The 16,638-nt window shown below is 39.8% G+C and overlaps 1 protein-coding gene across 1 annotated transcript in view; it reads right to left on the reverse strand.

Annotated features, from left to right (window-relative positions):
- Positions 1-16,638, reverse strand: part of DYNC2H1 (dynein cytoplasmic 2 heavy chain 1) — a 372,682-nt gene that overhangs the window by 251,151 nt on the left and 104,893 nt on the right. Inside the window, exons 51-56 of the mRNA XM_034758872.1 lie at positions 14,733-14,846; positions 13,843-13,985; positions 12,161-12,242; positions 10,024-10,178; positions 6,541-6,678; positions 923-1,036 (exon numbers count right to left, since the gene is read on the reverse strand). Of these exons, the coding sequence (XP_034614763.1) occupies positions 923-1,036; positions 6,541-6,678; positions 10,024-10,178; positions 12,161-12,242; positions 13,843-13,985; positions 14,733-14,846 (746 nt within the window). The remainder of the gene's footprint in view (positions 1-922; positions 1,037-6,540; positions 6,679-10,023; positions 10,179-12,160; positions 12,243-13,842; positions 13,986-14,732; positions 14,847-16,638) is intronic.

Raw genomic sequence — 16,638 nt, forward strand, 5'->3', positions numbered from 1 at the left:
GGGCGCTCCCCCCATGGGTATTCTAGGGGAAAAACTTCTGGCACCGGTGCACGTGGCAAGCACACACACCTATTATGGAATATACATTAGCAATCACTCGAAGATTAACTGTTTTATAAACAGAAGACAACAGAACATTTATGTCCTCTCAGTTTTCACAGAACCTGGCTTTATGTTTCACCTTTAGAATTTTATTTTCCTCAATACATCCAACTTTTAAATTTGTATTAACTTCCCAAAGTTTAATTTAAAAAAGGTGAAGTACGCAGGTATTTACCTATGGCAAGAATTTATTTTCATGTTACACTGTACATTATAATCCTGACATTCTCTTAATTTTTATTCAGCGCAATCATCCAAAAATATTGTACAGCTATTAAAACTGAAACATTTTACTCATATTTTTGATTCCTTTTGCTATTGGATGCTTCAGATTTATAAAGAATACATAATAAATTTTATTAGGGAAGATCTACACACCATGGGTCAAATTAAGGCTGTCTTTGTGTAGGTATATGGGAGTGATGGGCCACAAAAAGCCTTCTCTTCATACGCAGCTGCATCCAAGGGTAAGTACCAGTCACAATTGCAGTCCCCATGCACAGAGCCATAAAGGGAGCAATAAATACTTCTCCAAACCCACTTAAAGCAGTAGGTTAGCACAAGAGCAGCAACTGAAGGCATGCTTTGGCCTGAGAAATCTTCATTGTGATAGACAGAAAATAAAACAGCTTGAGTCCCAAATCCCAGACTGATTGTCAGAGCTGGCAATTAGAGTATCCTGAACATATTTTTTAATATAAATCATTGAGAGAAAATAAATATGAAATGCCATGGTGATTTTTTTTTTCAAATCTTGCAGATCAAACTGCAAGTCAAATAAGATCAGTTTTATCTATTCATTTTCCTTATCAATGCTCACCTGAACCTCTTTTAGTTCATCTTCAATTTTTCTTTTTCTTTCTTCAATTTTTACAACTTCTTCTGCTATCTTGTGTTTAATTTTTTCCATCTCTGTCTTTTGCTCACTGGCATCCTGTTAGAAGAGAGATTATTCATGAGGGAACCCACTTTATTTTCCAAACTTGATTATGTGGTATTATCATACTTTTGATACTCACGTTTCTTTAAATTTTCATTTTAATTTTAAAATATATTTTAATTTGTATAGTATTGTTCATACTAAAGTACTAAAAAAGACTTGACACTGAATTACTGTTTATAGCCGTGATTCAGGAAGGCACTTAAGCATGTTTAACTTTAAACGTGTTTAAGTATCATTGACCTTAATGGGACTTAAGCATGAACTTAACTGCTTTCCTGAAAATAGAACAGGAGTACTTGTGGCACCTTAGAGACTAACAAATTTATTAGAGCACCCTTTCTGGAACTGGAGCCTTTGTAAGCTAATACAAATACTTCAACAGGCTGGTAAGGAAAAAAGAGAGAGATTATTATTGCTATGTTTATTTTAAAACATTTGAGAAGCGCTCAGATACTATGGTTGTGGAGGACATACAAATAAATAGATATGACTAAATTAAGGAAGTGTATATTCTAACCTGGACATCATGTTCGATTTGGACCTGTCTCTAGCTCCTCACATCCAGGCTATGTCTAAATCTTGCCAATTCTTTCTGCATAACATCTCTAGGATAAGGCCTTTCCCATCCATCCAAAGAACTAAAACTCTCATCCATGCTCTCATCATCTTGCATCTCAATTACTGCAACATCCTTTTCTCTAGCCTTGACAAGTTCAATCTTGCCCTGCTCATGTTCATTCAGAATGTTGCTGCAAAGATGATTTTCATAATCTGCTGCTTTGACCACACCACTTCTGTCTTTGCATCCCTCCACTGGCTCTGACTTCTCTATCAAATCAAACATAAACTGCTTGTCTTCACTTTCAAAGTCCACCATGACACATCTCCACCCTACCAGTCATCTTCCATTCACAATTGAGATGTTGATTCCTGCCTCCAATCAGTCCATGATGCCAGCCTCTTTCACCCACTTGTTCAATTTCAAACAAGCACCTTTGTGTTTTCTCCCATACTGCCTCCCGTGCTTGGGTGGAGCTTCCCATAAACATCTGCAAATCTACCTCATTATCTTCCTTCAAATCCCTCCTTAAAATTTTTATTTTCTATGATGTCTATTTAAAAAATTTACAATGGTTAGACAGCTTGTGCTGGGACCACTGCTTAACATGCTGACCAATACTGCCTCACTGTTTCCTTGAATTCCCTCAACTGTCTATTGATATCCATCTGTTGTCTTTCGTCTCATGCTTAGACTATAAACTCTTTGGGACACTGACTGTCTTTTTGTTCTGTGTTAGTGCAGCGCCTAGAACAATGGGGTCCTGATGCATGAGTAGGTCTCCTAGGCATTACAGTAATACTACTACTACTCAATAATAACAACAACAACATAGCCTAGAGATATTGAGCACACACAACTGTCATTCAAGTTAATGGGAGCTGACAGTGCTTAGCACCTTTGAAAATCAGGCCAATAATGTATAATACATGCACCCCACCAGTAGCAACAATAAATGTGATAGCATAGGTTAATATGCAGGCCACATTTTGGGATGGAAGACTGAGCATGGAAAACAGGGCATAGGTCAAGAAGAGGAAAGGGGAACGAGTAGTGATCTGAAAGAGTTAGGGTAAATTGAACATAAAGAAACTGTTCAAAATTCTGGAAACTCCATGGAAGAATAAGCTACCCTATGCTGCACAGAGAAAGAGGTAGAAAGCCAAAGAGTGTGGACACCCAACTAGAGAACAAGTAGTGAAGGATACGTCCACAAAGGAAGAGATCACTTTGATGAGACAGAGGTAAACAAGGAGGCATTAGAAATGAAAGGTCAGAGGTGCATGTGGATTATGAACACAGATGTTCATATCTCCAGTTATGATGATGATTGAAAAGACAAATTCATGAGCATTAAGTGAAGCAAAGTTGATATATGAAGTGACAGGATATGATTCCAAGAAGTGAGGCAGTTGTACTCTGAGCTGAAGTGATAGCAGAAAACAGTGGCTGTGTATAAGCAGCAGAAATGAAGGATGAGATTTGTCCATTATAGCATTTAACCTGAAAGCATTTACAGATAGGTCACTAATACATTATAATGATATAGCATTAAGTCATCCAAGACTAGGTCAGGCATTTTATGCAATGCAAATGTGAATATATCACAAGTAATTAAAAAAAGAAGTTATAACCTCAGTTGCACATCAAAATCACTGTTCAGAGAGAACATCATTGGCATCTTGTGAGCATTCATTAGAGCCCTCTACCCCAACTAAACTGGTTCCTTTTCAAGTTTTTTTTTTAAATATCAGAGGGACTTTATGCTTCTGTAGTGCTTCTTACAGGATGTTAACCTCAGAACTGTCAGTCCTGTTAGCACACCTTTGATACTACTGAGCATACCATGTTTCACTGCTTTTGTTCCAACTCCTATTTTAGCCTTACACAGTAATACCAAACATCATTTGGGGATGTATTAGCAGGAGTGTTGTAAGCAAGACACAAGAAGTAATTCTTTTGCTTACTCCATGCTGATTAGGCCTCAACTGGAGAATTGTGTCCAGTTCTGGGTGCCACATTTCAGGAAAGAGGTGGACAAACTGGAGAAAGTCCAGAGAAGAGCAACAAAAATGATTAAAGATCTAGAAAACATGATCTCTGAGGGAAGATTGAAAAAATTGGGTTTGATTAGTCTGGAGAAGAGAAGACTGAGGGGGGGGGGCATGATAACAGTTTTCAAGTACATAAAGGTTGTTACAAGGAGGGGTGAGAAAAATCTGAGGATAGGACCAGTAGCAATGGGCTTAAATTGCAGCAAGGGCAGTTTAGGCTGGACATTAGGAAAAACTTCCTGTAAGGATAGTTAAGCACTGGAATAAACTGCATAGGGAGGTTGTGGATTCTCCATCATTGAACATTTTTAAGATCAGGTTAGACAAATACTTGTCAGGGATGGTGTGACATTGCAATCTATATGATTTTATAAAAAATTGATAATGAGTGAATACAATGTAACTGGAATATGCTTCATGCAAAAGGTCTCTTGTAAGGTATCATTACAAAGCTTATAATCTACTGAGTGTGGTCATCCTATTTGTATAAAGGTATCACTCTTGTATCTGAAACAAGAAATATGAAATATAACTCTGAGGGCCTATTGTAATTATGCAAAGTGTGGGCCATTAATGGTGGTTTGGAATCTTAATGGCTCCCATCAACCAGGACAATTGACCGGATTGTTCTGTTTGCAGGCAAGCCTTCCTGTGAGTCAGGCTGGGAGGAATGAAGGCTTGGGGTCTTACAGTGACATGTGATCATGTCACATTAACTGGAATCCATCTTTAACCTGATGCTTTTCCAGTGAGGGGGGGTGGAAACCCAGAGGGACAAAGGATTCCCGCCTTATGCAAAATATATATAAAGGGGTGGAACAGAACAAAGAGGAGAGGAGGCATCATGAAGAATCCCCTAGCTACCACCTGAGATGAAACAAGAGCTGTACCAGGGGAAAGTATTGTGCCCAGACCTGAAAGAGGCCCAGTCTGAGAAAAAACTTACTGAATCATCTCTAAGGGTGAGATTATCTGTATTCAGTTTGATTAGACATAGATTTGCGCATTTTATTTTATTTTGCTTGGTGACTTACTTTGTTCTATCTGTTACTACTTGGAACCACTTAAATTCTACTTTCTGTATTTAATAGTATCAGAGGGGTAGCCGTGTTAGTCTGAATCTGAATCTTCTTGCATCTGAAGAAGTGAGGTTCTTACCCACGAAAGCTTATGCTCCCAATACTTCTGTTAGTCTTAAAGGTGCCACAGGACCCTTTGTTGTATTTAATAAAATCACTTTTTACTTATTGATTAACTCAGAATATGTATTAATACCTGGGGGAGCAAACAACTGTGCATATCTCTCTATCAGTGTTATAGAGGGCGAACAATTTATGAGTTTATAAGCTTTATACAGGGTAAAATGGATTTATCTGGGTTTAGACTCCCATTGGGAGTTGGGCATCTGAGTGTTAAAGACAAGCACATTTCCGTTAGCTGCTTTCAGATACACCTGCAGCTTTTGGGGCAAGTAATTCAGACCCTGGGTCTTTGTTGGAGCAGACGGGAGTGTCTCACTCAGCAAGACAGGGTGCTGGGGTCCCGAGCTGGCAGGGAGGAAGGGGTAGAAGTAGTCTTGACACATCGGGTGGCAGCTCCCAAAGGGGTTTCTGTGATCCAACCCGTCACAGATGGTCTAGATAATATTTACTCCTGCCTTGAGTGCAGGGGGGACTGGACTAGAAGCCCTCGCGAGGTTCCTGCCAGTCCTATGATTCTATGCCCTACAAACATACAAGGGGATTTATGGATAGGGTAACAGCCAAGGACTTTCAAATCTCTTCTGGCTTCCAACATCTTCCAGCTGCCCTGGGGAATACTGGGTAAAAATTATCTTTGCTACAGGAAGCCAACACACCTAGGTAATTCATCATTCTGGCTAACATTCAAGTACATCTACACCAAATAGATACAGAATACATAAAAGACTTGATAAAAATTCCCTCAAATCTTCATGGTTTCACAGATTCTATAGGATAAACATAATGTATGTAGCTGTATGACACTGCAAGCCAAATATTTTGATGCTGCAGCCACCTGGTCTGCTATACATAGGAAATCTGTTCTCTTAGACTTCATTTACAGTTGGAAGTGTTATTTGTGCTTGATCTGCTCTCATTGAAATCAATGACAAAACTCCCTCTGATGCATCTCAGAGTAGGATCACCCCATTATGGCTTACCTTCTGTTTATGATCTTCAGAATCACATGTATATCAAATACAAATATCCACTTTCCACAGAAATTGGAAACCTTGCATTTAACTTGGGAAGTGTTACTAAAGAAAATGGCTTCTCAAAAAAAAAAAAAAAAAAGGGGGGGAGAGAGTCAAGAGCTAGTGGTTCAAAGAGTAGTCTAAAGAAATAAGGTTGTCTACTTAAAATCAGAAATATCAGGAAACCCCTACTTTCAACTAAATGCAAAAATGCCACAGAAGAAATTTGGTACTTAAAATACTATAGATAAAACAGTAGATCTGGTTGAAATTTTTTTGAAAATTTTAAATTTCATTCTCTGACCAACTCTATAAAGTAGAACAATTAGATACAGAAAGATCTGGAGGACTTTTCGGTCTGAACTGCAGTAGTAAGTACCAGTCAGCTGTTAAGTCCCCTATCCTGCTTGGTCGACCCACACATTGATTAAATAATTAAATTCCCTTATAAAAAAAATATTCTGTCTCAGTGTTAACCTCCTCAAGTTTCAAAGGTTCATGTAACCTCCTAAGCCAACTGCTTTTAAATATTTTCAGGTTTTTCAGCCCTCAATATGCAACTCCAGGCATGGGAATCTGTGGAGACAATTTCACATAGAAAAAAAAAGGGGTGGGGGGGGAAAGGGATTTTATTTTTTTAAGATTCTATTGTGACAATCAATATTACCTGCATAGACACTGTAATTTCTTGGAGTGCAGCATCAGCTTCATCTTGCTTAGTTTTGAGTAATATGCTTTGTTCTCCAGCTTTTCTGTTCAGTTCATCTACTAGGGCTTTGGCTTCATTCAGCTTAGACACTCCTGCCTACAAATATTTAAAAACACGTTTTTAGCAACAATTAGTAAACAAAGATATCTTCATCAGAGAATTTGGTACAGACAACCTTGGAAGGATTAAAAATGACCTATTTTGGCACAGACAACCTTGGAAGGACTAAAAAGTGACCTATTTTGACGCATGAGCTTTAGTGTAAAACACAGCCAGGAAAATGGACTGAAATTGGGACAAAACTTTTGGAAGGAAAGCTGGGTGAGGCCTGAGCTGCACCTTATCCTTGAAGTAGACCGTGCATGAAGGGTCAGAGGTGAGGGCCTTGAGCTCCAAGACCCTCCTGGCCAAAGTAATGGCAACCAGAAAAGCAACCTTCCATGATAGATACAGGAGGGAGAAAGTTGCCAATGGTTCAAACGGAGGCCCCATCAGATTGGAAAGAACCAGTTTGAGGTCCCATACAGGGATTGGTTGCCGAACCTGTGAGTAGAGGCACTCCAGGCCCTTGAGGAAGCAACCGACCATGGGATTGGCAAAGATGGAGCGTGACAGCTGGAGAGTGACAGCTGGTGGCCGGAAAGCGGTGGCTGTTGGCCGGGCGCCCAGCTATGAAGGCAGCGCACCACAGCAGCAGCGCAGAAGTAAGAGTGCCTCAATCCTATTTTCTGAACTATCTATCCCACTTCTTCCATGTTTGATCCCAAATAACATCAGATCGCTGGGTTCTTTGCATGATAGAAGTGGGCTATTATCTCCAGTTCTGCTTCTCTCCTCCCTCCCACCCCCCTTCACCATCCCAGGTGGGCCGCTCCCAGGTGGAATGCAGAGATAGCTGCCAGGTGCACATTAATGGAAGAAGCAGCCAGACCTTGTTGCTTGAGTTGCAACAGGTACTCCAGGATGACAGGAATGGGGTGCTGCAAAGGTGGAGTATAGCTGTGGGAGCACCAGATCACAAATCGCTTCCACTTTGCCGGATAGGTAACCCTGGTACCGAGCAGAACTTCTCTGATCAACTCCAAGCACATGAACTCCATGGGGTTTAGCCATGAAGCTTCAAGGCCGTGAGGTGGAGAGACTGACGTGGTCTTGGGTAATCAGGTCCTGAGTAGTAGTAGAGTGATTAGGGAGTCTACCAAGAGGTCCAAGAGCGTGGTGTTGACGTGGCCATGCCGGAGCGACCAGGATGATCGCCGCCTTGTCCCTGCAGACTTTGAGCAGTACCTTGTGTACAAGAGGAAATGGTGGGAACATATACATGAAATGATCCAACCATGGGAGGAGGAAGGCGTCCACGAGGGAGCCCTGGCTATGGTTCCAGAAGGAACCTCAGGCACATCCTGTTGCTCCAAGTGTCGAAGATATCGATATGGGGAGTTCCCCACTCTGGAAGATGGGGAGGTTGTGGAATGATCTGCTGAGGTAGTCCACCAGCTCGTTCTGTGATCCTGAGAGATACATCGCCTCCAAATTCCCACAGCTGGAGGGCTTCCCAACACAGGGGAGAAGAATGGGCGCCACCCTGCTTGTTTATGTAAAACATTGCAGTTGTGTTGTCCGTCATGACTCCCACACATTGACCCAAGTGGCCTGGAAGGTCTGGCACGCTAATCAAATCGCTCTCAGCTCCTTGATGTTGATGTGGAGTGAGAGCTCGTCTTGAGACCAGAAGCCCTGTGTCTGAAGGTCCCCCAGATGTGCACCCCACCTCAACGCCAACGCGTCTGTTACCAGGGACGGGGAGGGCAGAGGTCTGTGGAAGGGGATTCCCATGCACACACCTTGTTGGTTAAGCCACCAGCCCAGGGATTGGAGGATGTGACCCAGAAGAGTGACCACAGAATCTAAACTGTCGCATCCTGGGTGGTATGCTGATGCGAGCCAAATCTGGAGAGGTCTGAGATGCATCCTGGCATGCTGTACCACATATGTACAAGATGCCATGTGGCCCAGCAGATCTAGAATGGGTCTGAGACCCCGTTTGGCTTTGGAGATTAGGAAATAAGAGTAGAATCACTTGCCCCTTAGCTCCGGAGGAACCTCCTCCACTGCCCCTGCAGCGAGGAGCGTTTGCACCTCCTGGATAAGGAGTTACTCATGAGAAGGGTCCCTGAAGAGGGATGGTGAAGGGGGGTGGAAGGGAGAAGAGAAGCAGAACTGGAGATAATAGCCCACTTCTATCATGCGAAGAACCCAGCGATCTGATGTTATTTGGGACCAAACATGGAAGAAGTGGGATAGATAGTTCAGAAAACAGGATTGAGGCACTCTTACTTCTGCGCTGCTGCTGTGGTGCGCTGCCTTCATAGCTGGGAGCCCGGCCAACAGCCACTGCTTTCCGGCCACCAGCTGTCACTCTCCAGCCACCCAGCTCTGAAGGGAGCGCAGAAGTAAGGGTGGCAATACCACGATCCCCCTAACATAACCTTGTGATCCCCCTGTAACTCCCTTTTGGGTCAAGACCCCCAATTTGAGAAACTCTGGTCTCCCCTGTGAAATCTGTGTAGTATAGAGTAAGAGCACACAAAAGACCAGCTTTCACAGCCCGTGACGCGTTTTTCATGACTGTGAATTCGGTAGGGCAAAGTAAACAAGTTGCCTTTCCAGTATGAAACATGCATGAACTGTCAATTATCCAGTTGGTCAGAAATTGACAGATTTGAAAAACCAAAGCCACTGTTAACAGTTACAGGTCATGAGTTTGTGACTGGTATATAGTATGTCCAGTTAAGGTCAACAGGAAAAAAAGTTCAATTCACACCCACACACACTTAAAATCAAACAATCGCATTGTCAAACAATCTCCGACTCTACACCAAAATAAAAAGGAGTAATTATTGTCACTGATTACTTTAACTATAGCTCTCCCTGCTACAGTCACAGTACCCATACCCATATGCAGTATGCATCTATCAGAATAGAGCTTCTGCTTCCAGACCCTCTCCCACCCATACATGCATTAGCCAAAACTTTTCTAGCTAGAATGCTAACCCTATATATTGAAGTATGAAGTGCTGGGAAGTATGTTTTCCCTTCCAAAGGGCACATCTACTTTGCAGCAATTGGGAAAAACAGGAGTGGAATGAGGGAACCCCCCTACTTCTGAAGTCATTTGGGAGAGGAAAGTGGGGGTCACTGTACCAGGACTACCAATGTCCCTCACCTCAAACCAGAGAAGATGTTGTAGAAGAGCATGCACAAAGGGAGTGAAAGCTCGGGCTAACCAAGATAGCAGCAGCACATGCTGCCAATCACATATATGCAAGATACGATAACAAAGAGGTAGAGCTCCTGTCACAGTATCAACTGTGAAAATCGATTCACAAATATGGAAATATTTTGCCAACTCATAAGTAGAAAATGTTATTAATTACATACCTGCAAATGGCTTTGCCTTTTTAACAACTCTGCTCTTTTGCTGCTATTGATGGCACTATACACACGCAGGAAAGTCATATATCTGCTTGGCGTTGCTCCATATGCTTTACATGACTCATGGATCACCAAAAAAGATTTCAAAAAATCAGAATCACCTATATAGCAAAATACATTATTTATTAAACAACTTTATCATTCCTACTGCATCCAGAATAATTTAGGATGAGCAATGTGATACACTTTTTAAATCATGAATGGAGGACATAGTACCTAAAAAGGCAGAGTTTTGCAGGATTCCATGGGAGAAACAAAGTAGCATTCCACTCTAAAGATTTGCCCTTCAGAAGGCAACATTCTGTTCTTGTTTTAAAGCGTTAAAAGTTTTATACTGAATTGAAAAGGCATATGAGCATTGTCAGAATTAGTTCCACAACACTGAGGGCTTGATCCTAAGAGGTGCTGAGTACCTTCATTTCCCACTGATGTCAACAGAACTTGAGGGTGCTCAGAACCTTGCAGAACCTAGGCTTGAGTGCTTTTGGTGTCACTGGTGCTGCATACAATACATATTTTTTCTGGACATTACAGATTCTACAGCTTGCTAAATGGAGTTTTTGTAAATGAACTCAAGAAGACATGAAATAAGCTATGCAACACTACACTAAGATACGTATATGTGAAGGAATATCTGGAAGCAGCATCAAGATAAACATATAAAGGTATCTAGAATTATGAGTCACTGCATGGATCTTAACACTGTAATCAGAGTATCACTTTAAAGGTTTGAGTATTTTTATATTAAAAAGTGAGGCAACATAAGAATTCTAGCAGGAAGCATTTAACATTTGGTTTTCTCCTTATCACTAGGATTTATGCATATAATCTTATTTAAATTTTGTTTTTATATAGTAATTTGAGAAAAAATCATTTTTCAAACCAGGATGAGTGCTGATTTTGTGATTTAGACTATTCTCGCTACAATTTTTTTTAATGGACAAATGTGCAGTTTTAGCACATAATCTGATCTAATCACTTAATAATTTCCTGTTCTGAAAACACATTATATTATTTTTAACTATTACAGGCAGTTCTATATAATCTTTCTACTTCTTATATTATAACCGTTCCTCCTTTTCCTCTTCCTCTCAACTCTCTCTCTCTCTCAACTCTTTACCACCAGACTCTTTTCTCTTACTCCTCTATCTCATCCACTGTACACAACTTCAATTCTTATTTGTACAGCAGTGGCTTAAATTTACATCTTCACTCAATTCATTCCATTATGGCAAAGCTAACACCACTCATCTTTCTGATGTACAATCGTGGCTGTTCTACTAGCTCAAAAAGCTTTACAAGCTCAACATACAAACTATTAGTTCTTATATTTCCCAAATCCTGTCCTCTTCCTGCCTTCTTCAGAGCTGTCTACAAAACACCATCCTTCCCATCATCCAGGCTCCTCCCTTCTATTCTCACAAACCTGGTTGTCACTGCCATTCCTTTATCTACAACATATTTAAAATCTGATCCTTTCTCACTAAATGTCAATGTGACAGCTAAAGTGCATACTTCCTTCTCTCTGAACTTTCAATTTCCCATTTTAGCCCCATTCCAGTATATCTAGTAATGAAGCAGCTTAACTCACTTTCTGTTTTATGCTTCCACCATCTCACACTTCTTGAATTCCTCCACTATTTTCCCCTTTGTCCACCTAATCAAGTTTAAGATCTTCATCCTCACCTTCAAGGTTCTAAGAAACACCCACCCCACCCTACCTATGTCTCTGTTCATCTCATGTATCCCTCAACTCCTTGCACCACTTATGATGTGTCACCATTCTCTTTGTTTCTTTCTCCAGCACCACTCCCACACTGTATATTTGATGCCAATCCTGAAATTCATTGTGCAGAGGTGCTCTGCCCTTGCAAAGCCTCACTGAAATGAATGAAGCTCTTCCACAGAACGGAAGTTTGCCTGTTCCTAGATCTATTTGCAAAATCCAGACCATTATTTGTGCTTTGTACAATGCTGAGCAAAGTAATTAACAAGACTAACTAAATAAATAAATAGACAAATGAATAATAATAAAATAATCATGTTAAAAACACAACTTTAATCAAATTCACCAAAATATTACCAGAATATTTTTTCTTAGGTTCTTTATGTGCTGTACCAGTCTTTTCTTGTTCATCCAAATCAGCAAATAACATTTCAGGTATCTAAAATAAAAAACATTTTTGTCAAAAAGTGCATACACTGAACTTTCAAGTAAAGATAAAAGCAAAGAAACTATTAATAAAATGGCAACATCAGTTATAAATGTAAAAAGGATTTAAAATCAACAGCTTTGTTCAAGAGCCCTTTACTGAATAATGATAAATAATAAATAGTAATAATAATTAATAATAAATGAATCTCAGTTGTTAGTACTGATGATTCCCTGTTCTCTCCAAGCAGAACAATCTTTCACCAACTCTAAGGAAACAGCAGATAATATCACTGAGGAACTTTACATTTATATAAATACCAAGGAAGTATCAAGGTATACAGCCTTATTCTAAAATTCAACATGAATTCAGATGACCTAATAAAATGCCTTGTTTAAGGAGGCACCATGGGAATGAGCTTCCCTCATGCTGTGCAAACTTTCTTAACCTTGATCTACAGTAAGATTTTCAAGTCTTCTACACGGTCACAGATGGCTGGTGGGCATGATAGTTTATCTCATGAATTTCACAATGGTAGACAATAAACACTATATGTACAGTATGTTTGGAAATATGACTACAGAACCAAATCCTGGGTCCTTATTCAATTCACACTCAAACAAATCCTACCGAGGTCACAAAAATATCCTAAAAAACATTTTTCAAACTTAGACAATTAACATTTCATCAAAAAATGCCGTTTCATTAAAGCCGAAACATTTTGCAGAGACATATGGATTGTGACAATGTTTTTGTCTGGAAAGTTTTTAAGGTCCAGGACCCTGATAATTTCTGATCCAGAAAGGAATGAAAAAGAGAGAGACCTGAATCAAAAACTTGAGGTTTCTTTAATCTGAAAACAGATGTTTGACACAATTCTGTTTGACAGAACAGAATTGTCATCCTCTGGCAGCTCTACGTACAGTCCTATATATCTTTCTCAAAATGATGCCACTAACGTTCTGAAATAGGGATAGCTTGATGCTGTAAGGTGCTCAGTTCCCTGGCCTCAATCCAGCAAAGCATTTAAGCATGTGCATAATCCCACTAAAATCAAAATTTAAATTCTGTGTTTCATCAAAGGAAGAGTGATCAGCCCATAGTGAGATACTAACATGTTACTGTTGGTGAATTATCAAATGATAATAATATTTTACTTTTCCAAAGCACTTCGTACTTTTAAAGCACTGTACAAATATTAATCTAAAAAAGCAAGATATGTCAGAGGTTCCTTAAACACTTTAATTAAAACCAACTTTGCGTCTCTTTTTTAGAGCTGAGTAATTTGGAATTGAGTCATTTAACATGAACAAATGGCATTTTCCGAATGCAGCACTTTTGAATTACTGATAATCTAAACAAATAAATGTTATTCAAACATGATGCAAGGGAAGTACATTGGACTGAAAAAATGTGATTGCTAGCTTTCCTTGGCTTTATAAAAAACTGAATATTTGGCTAAGAGAAGATTACATCAGCATGACAGTTTGGTCTGATAAAGAAGCAAAAAATAACTTTATAGAACAGGAGGGAAAGCCGTACAATGACATTTACAAAATAAATGAATTAATGCTCACTTTTAAATTTTGTTTTGTTTGTCTCCTATACCTACCTTTTTCATACTGCTTTCAGACCAGCTTTCCATCCACAACACCTGACATTTTTTGTGCAGTGCTGGATTACTCTCACAATTTATTGTGAAATTTAAATTGGCAGAATCCATAATCAAGACAATGTGCAAGTTCTGCTGAATCCCTAAAGGAAATACAACATATTAAAAAATTAAGCCAATTGAATTCTAACTACCCAATGATAAATTTATTGCAGATCCAATACAGTATAATTTTTGACTGTCCTTCATACATTGTCTTACAGACCTATTTCCAGAAAGGGACAACAACAATCAAAATAAATAAAGGATACAATTATCTTAAAATGTAACCAATTCTAAAACAAATCAGAAGTAATTTTAGTGCCCTGGGGTCTGCCTTCCAATTTCGGTGTTTTTTCAATCATGTTTTCCAATTGTATTTCCTTGTTTCTATGTGAAAGACCCACACAAACTAATAACTAAAGTCCCTATCTTGCAAACATTAACTTTATTACAACTACTCACTCATGTGTGGAAAGTTCTTCACGTGCATAAGTGTTTGTAAGATTGGAGTTAACTGACTGTAAAAAGGGAAATACTGGAATGTGCTATCATATGCACAAAGTAAACAAGCTGAAAAATGAGACAAACATTTGCTTTCCTGTAATCTCTTTCAGTTATAGGATTCTTAGATGTTATTTGAAACCATGAGTGTGAATGCAATTTTAGACAGAACGTGATTTTATGTTGTGTTCCTTTAATTAAACCGAAGTACTGATTGTTCCTGTTTTTTAAATAACTGCATGATTCAAAATGTACTTGAAAAGTACCACTCCTTTGCATATTTTTATTATTTTACTCACTTTGATAGCCTTTAATCAATTACAAATTATGTAGTCCAATTCACTTACTGTATGTAAAATAGTTGAAGACTGGTCCTGTAAATCCATCTTGGGAAGCTTGATCCTTCAGAGGAGACAGTAATGGTTCTAATTCTTCTATAGTGTACAGTCCAGGAACCTCACCTATGTCAGGAACAGTTTCAATCAGCTTTAAAATGTGTAAAATGAATTAATCGAAATAAAATTGATAAAATACCTCTAAACATTTTGTTTGGTGAATTTGGGTGATACAGAATCTATCTACATATCAACATACTTATCTGACCTTCCTTTTCAAAACAACAAAACCAGTACAGTTCACAATCTCATTTTGGATGAAGCACCCAGTCTTGCTTGCATCACTGAGACATGATTGCCTCCTCCAATCCTATCCACAGATAGTCACTACAGTATATACCCTATACATCACAAGCCAAAACTGACTCCAGAATGCACCAGAAAATAGAAAGAGGAGGCAGAATACAAATCCTGTTCCCCTCCAACTCAGATACAGAAGACGCTCCACTTCAGAAACAAAAACATTTGAGTGCATACATATGATCTGTGAGCCAAAGGACAAGAGAAACTTAGGAATTCTAGTGGTATACAGGCCTCCAGATGGAAACCCTGTCACCTGGAGAAACTTAGAGCTATTGCCCTGCATGCTACAAGGATTAGACATTTCTTACCTGATGATTCTCTTTTTGTTAGCAGCTTCTCTCCTTCATCACAAATGGGCAATATCTCCACAAATGGATGGAATTAAGTGACAGTCTAAAAATGTTGCTGGAGGCCCCAGGAGTAAGCCCTGCCCGTCAACTCAGAACAAGAGTTCTTCTCAACATGATGAAACACTCTAGCATACAGATTATTAGCATTAACATTTTCTGGTCATTTGTCATACTACCAGGATGGGTTGAATAAGGGGAGAAGCTACTAACAGAAAGAAAATTATCAGGTGAAAAATTTCTCATTCTGTTGCACAGCTTCTCTCCTTGTTCATAATGAATGGGAAGTTGTGAGAAGTGAGTCTCAGAATTCAGGGAGGAAGAGAATGGGAGGAAAATGCAGAATTGTAATTATTATTACAGTTGATAATATGTAGAAATGGACGTTCCACCTATATAAAGCAAAAGTTTTGTAATTTAAGGAATTATTTGGGAACCAATCCAGTAGCATTTTTCCTACCAAAAGATGCATTTGCAGAGGAATTGGAATCTACTTTACAGATGTTCCTCAAATGTATAGGGCCCTAACAAATTCACAGTCCATTTTGGTCAATTTCACGGACACAGGATTTTAAAAAATCATTAATTTCATTATTTCAGCTCTTTAAATCTGAAATGTCACAGTACTGTAATTGTAGGGATCCTGACCCAAAAAAGAATTGGGGGAGGAGGGCATCACAAGGTTATTGTAGTGGGAGTTGCAGTACTGCTACCCTTACTTCTGCGCTGCTGGAGAACGGCAGCTGCTGGCCAGGAGCCCCGCTCTGAAGGCAGAGCCACCACCAGCATCAGCACAGAAATAAGGATGGCATGGTATGGTATTGCAATCCTTACTTCTGCGGTGCTGCCTGCAGAGCTGGGCCCTCAGTCAGCAGCCGCCACTGTCTGGCTGCCCAGCTCTGAAGGCAGCAGTGCAGAACTAAGGGTGGCATGGTATGGTATTGCCACCCTTACTTCTGTGCTGCAATTGCTGCGGCTCTGCCTTCAGAGCTGAGCGACCAGCCAACAGCCACCACTCTCCAGCTGCCCAGCTCTGAAGGTCGCAAAGTAGAGGTGGCGATACCTCGACCCCCCCTAAAATAACCTTGCGACTCCCATGGAATACCCTTTTGGATCAGGAACCCCAATTTGAGAAATGCTGGGCTCCCCATGAAATCTGTATATTATAGGGTAAAAGCACACAAGAGACCAGAGCAGATTTCACAGGG

The sequence above is a fragment of the Trachemys scripta genome, chromosome 1 (assembly GCF_013100865.1).
Source record: "Trachemys scripta elegans isolate TJP31775 chromosome 1, CAS_Tse_1.0, whole genome shotgun sequence".
Lineage (NCBI taxonomy): Eukaryota > Metazoa > Chordata > Testudines > Emydidae > Trachemys > Trachemys scripta.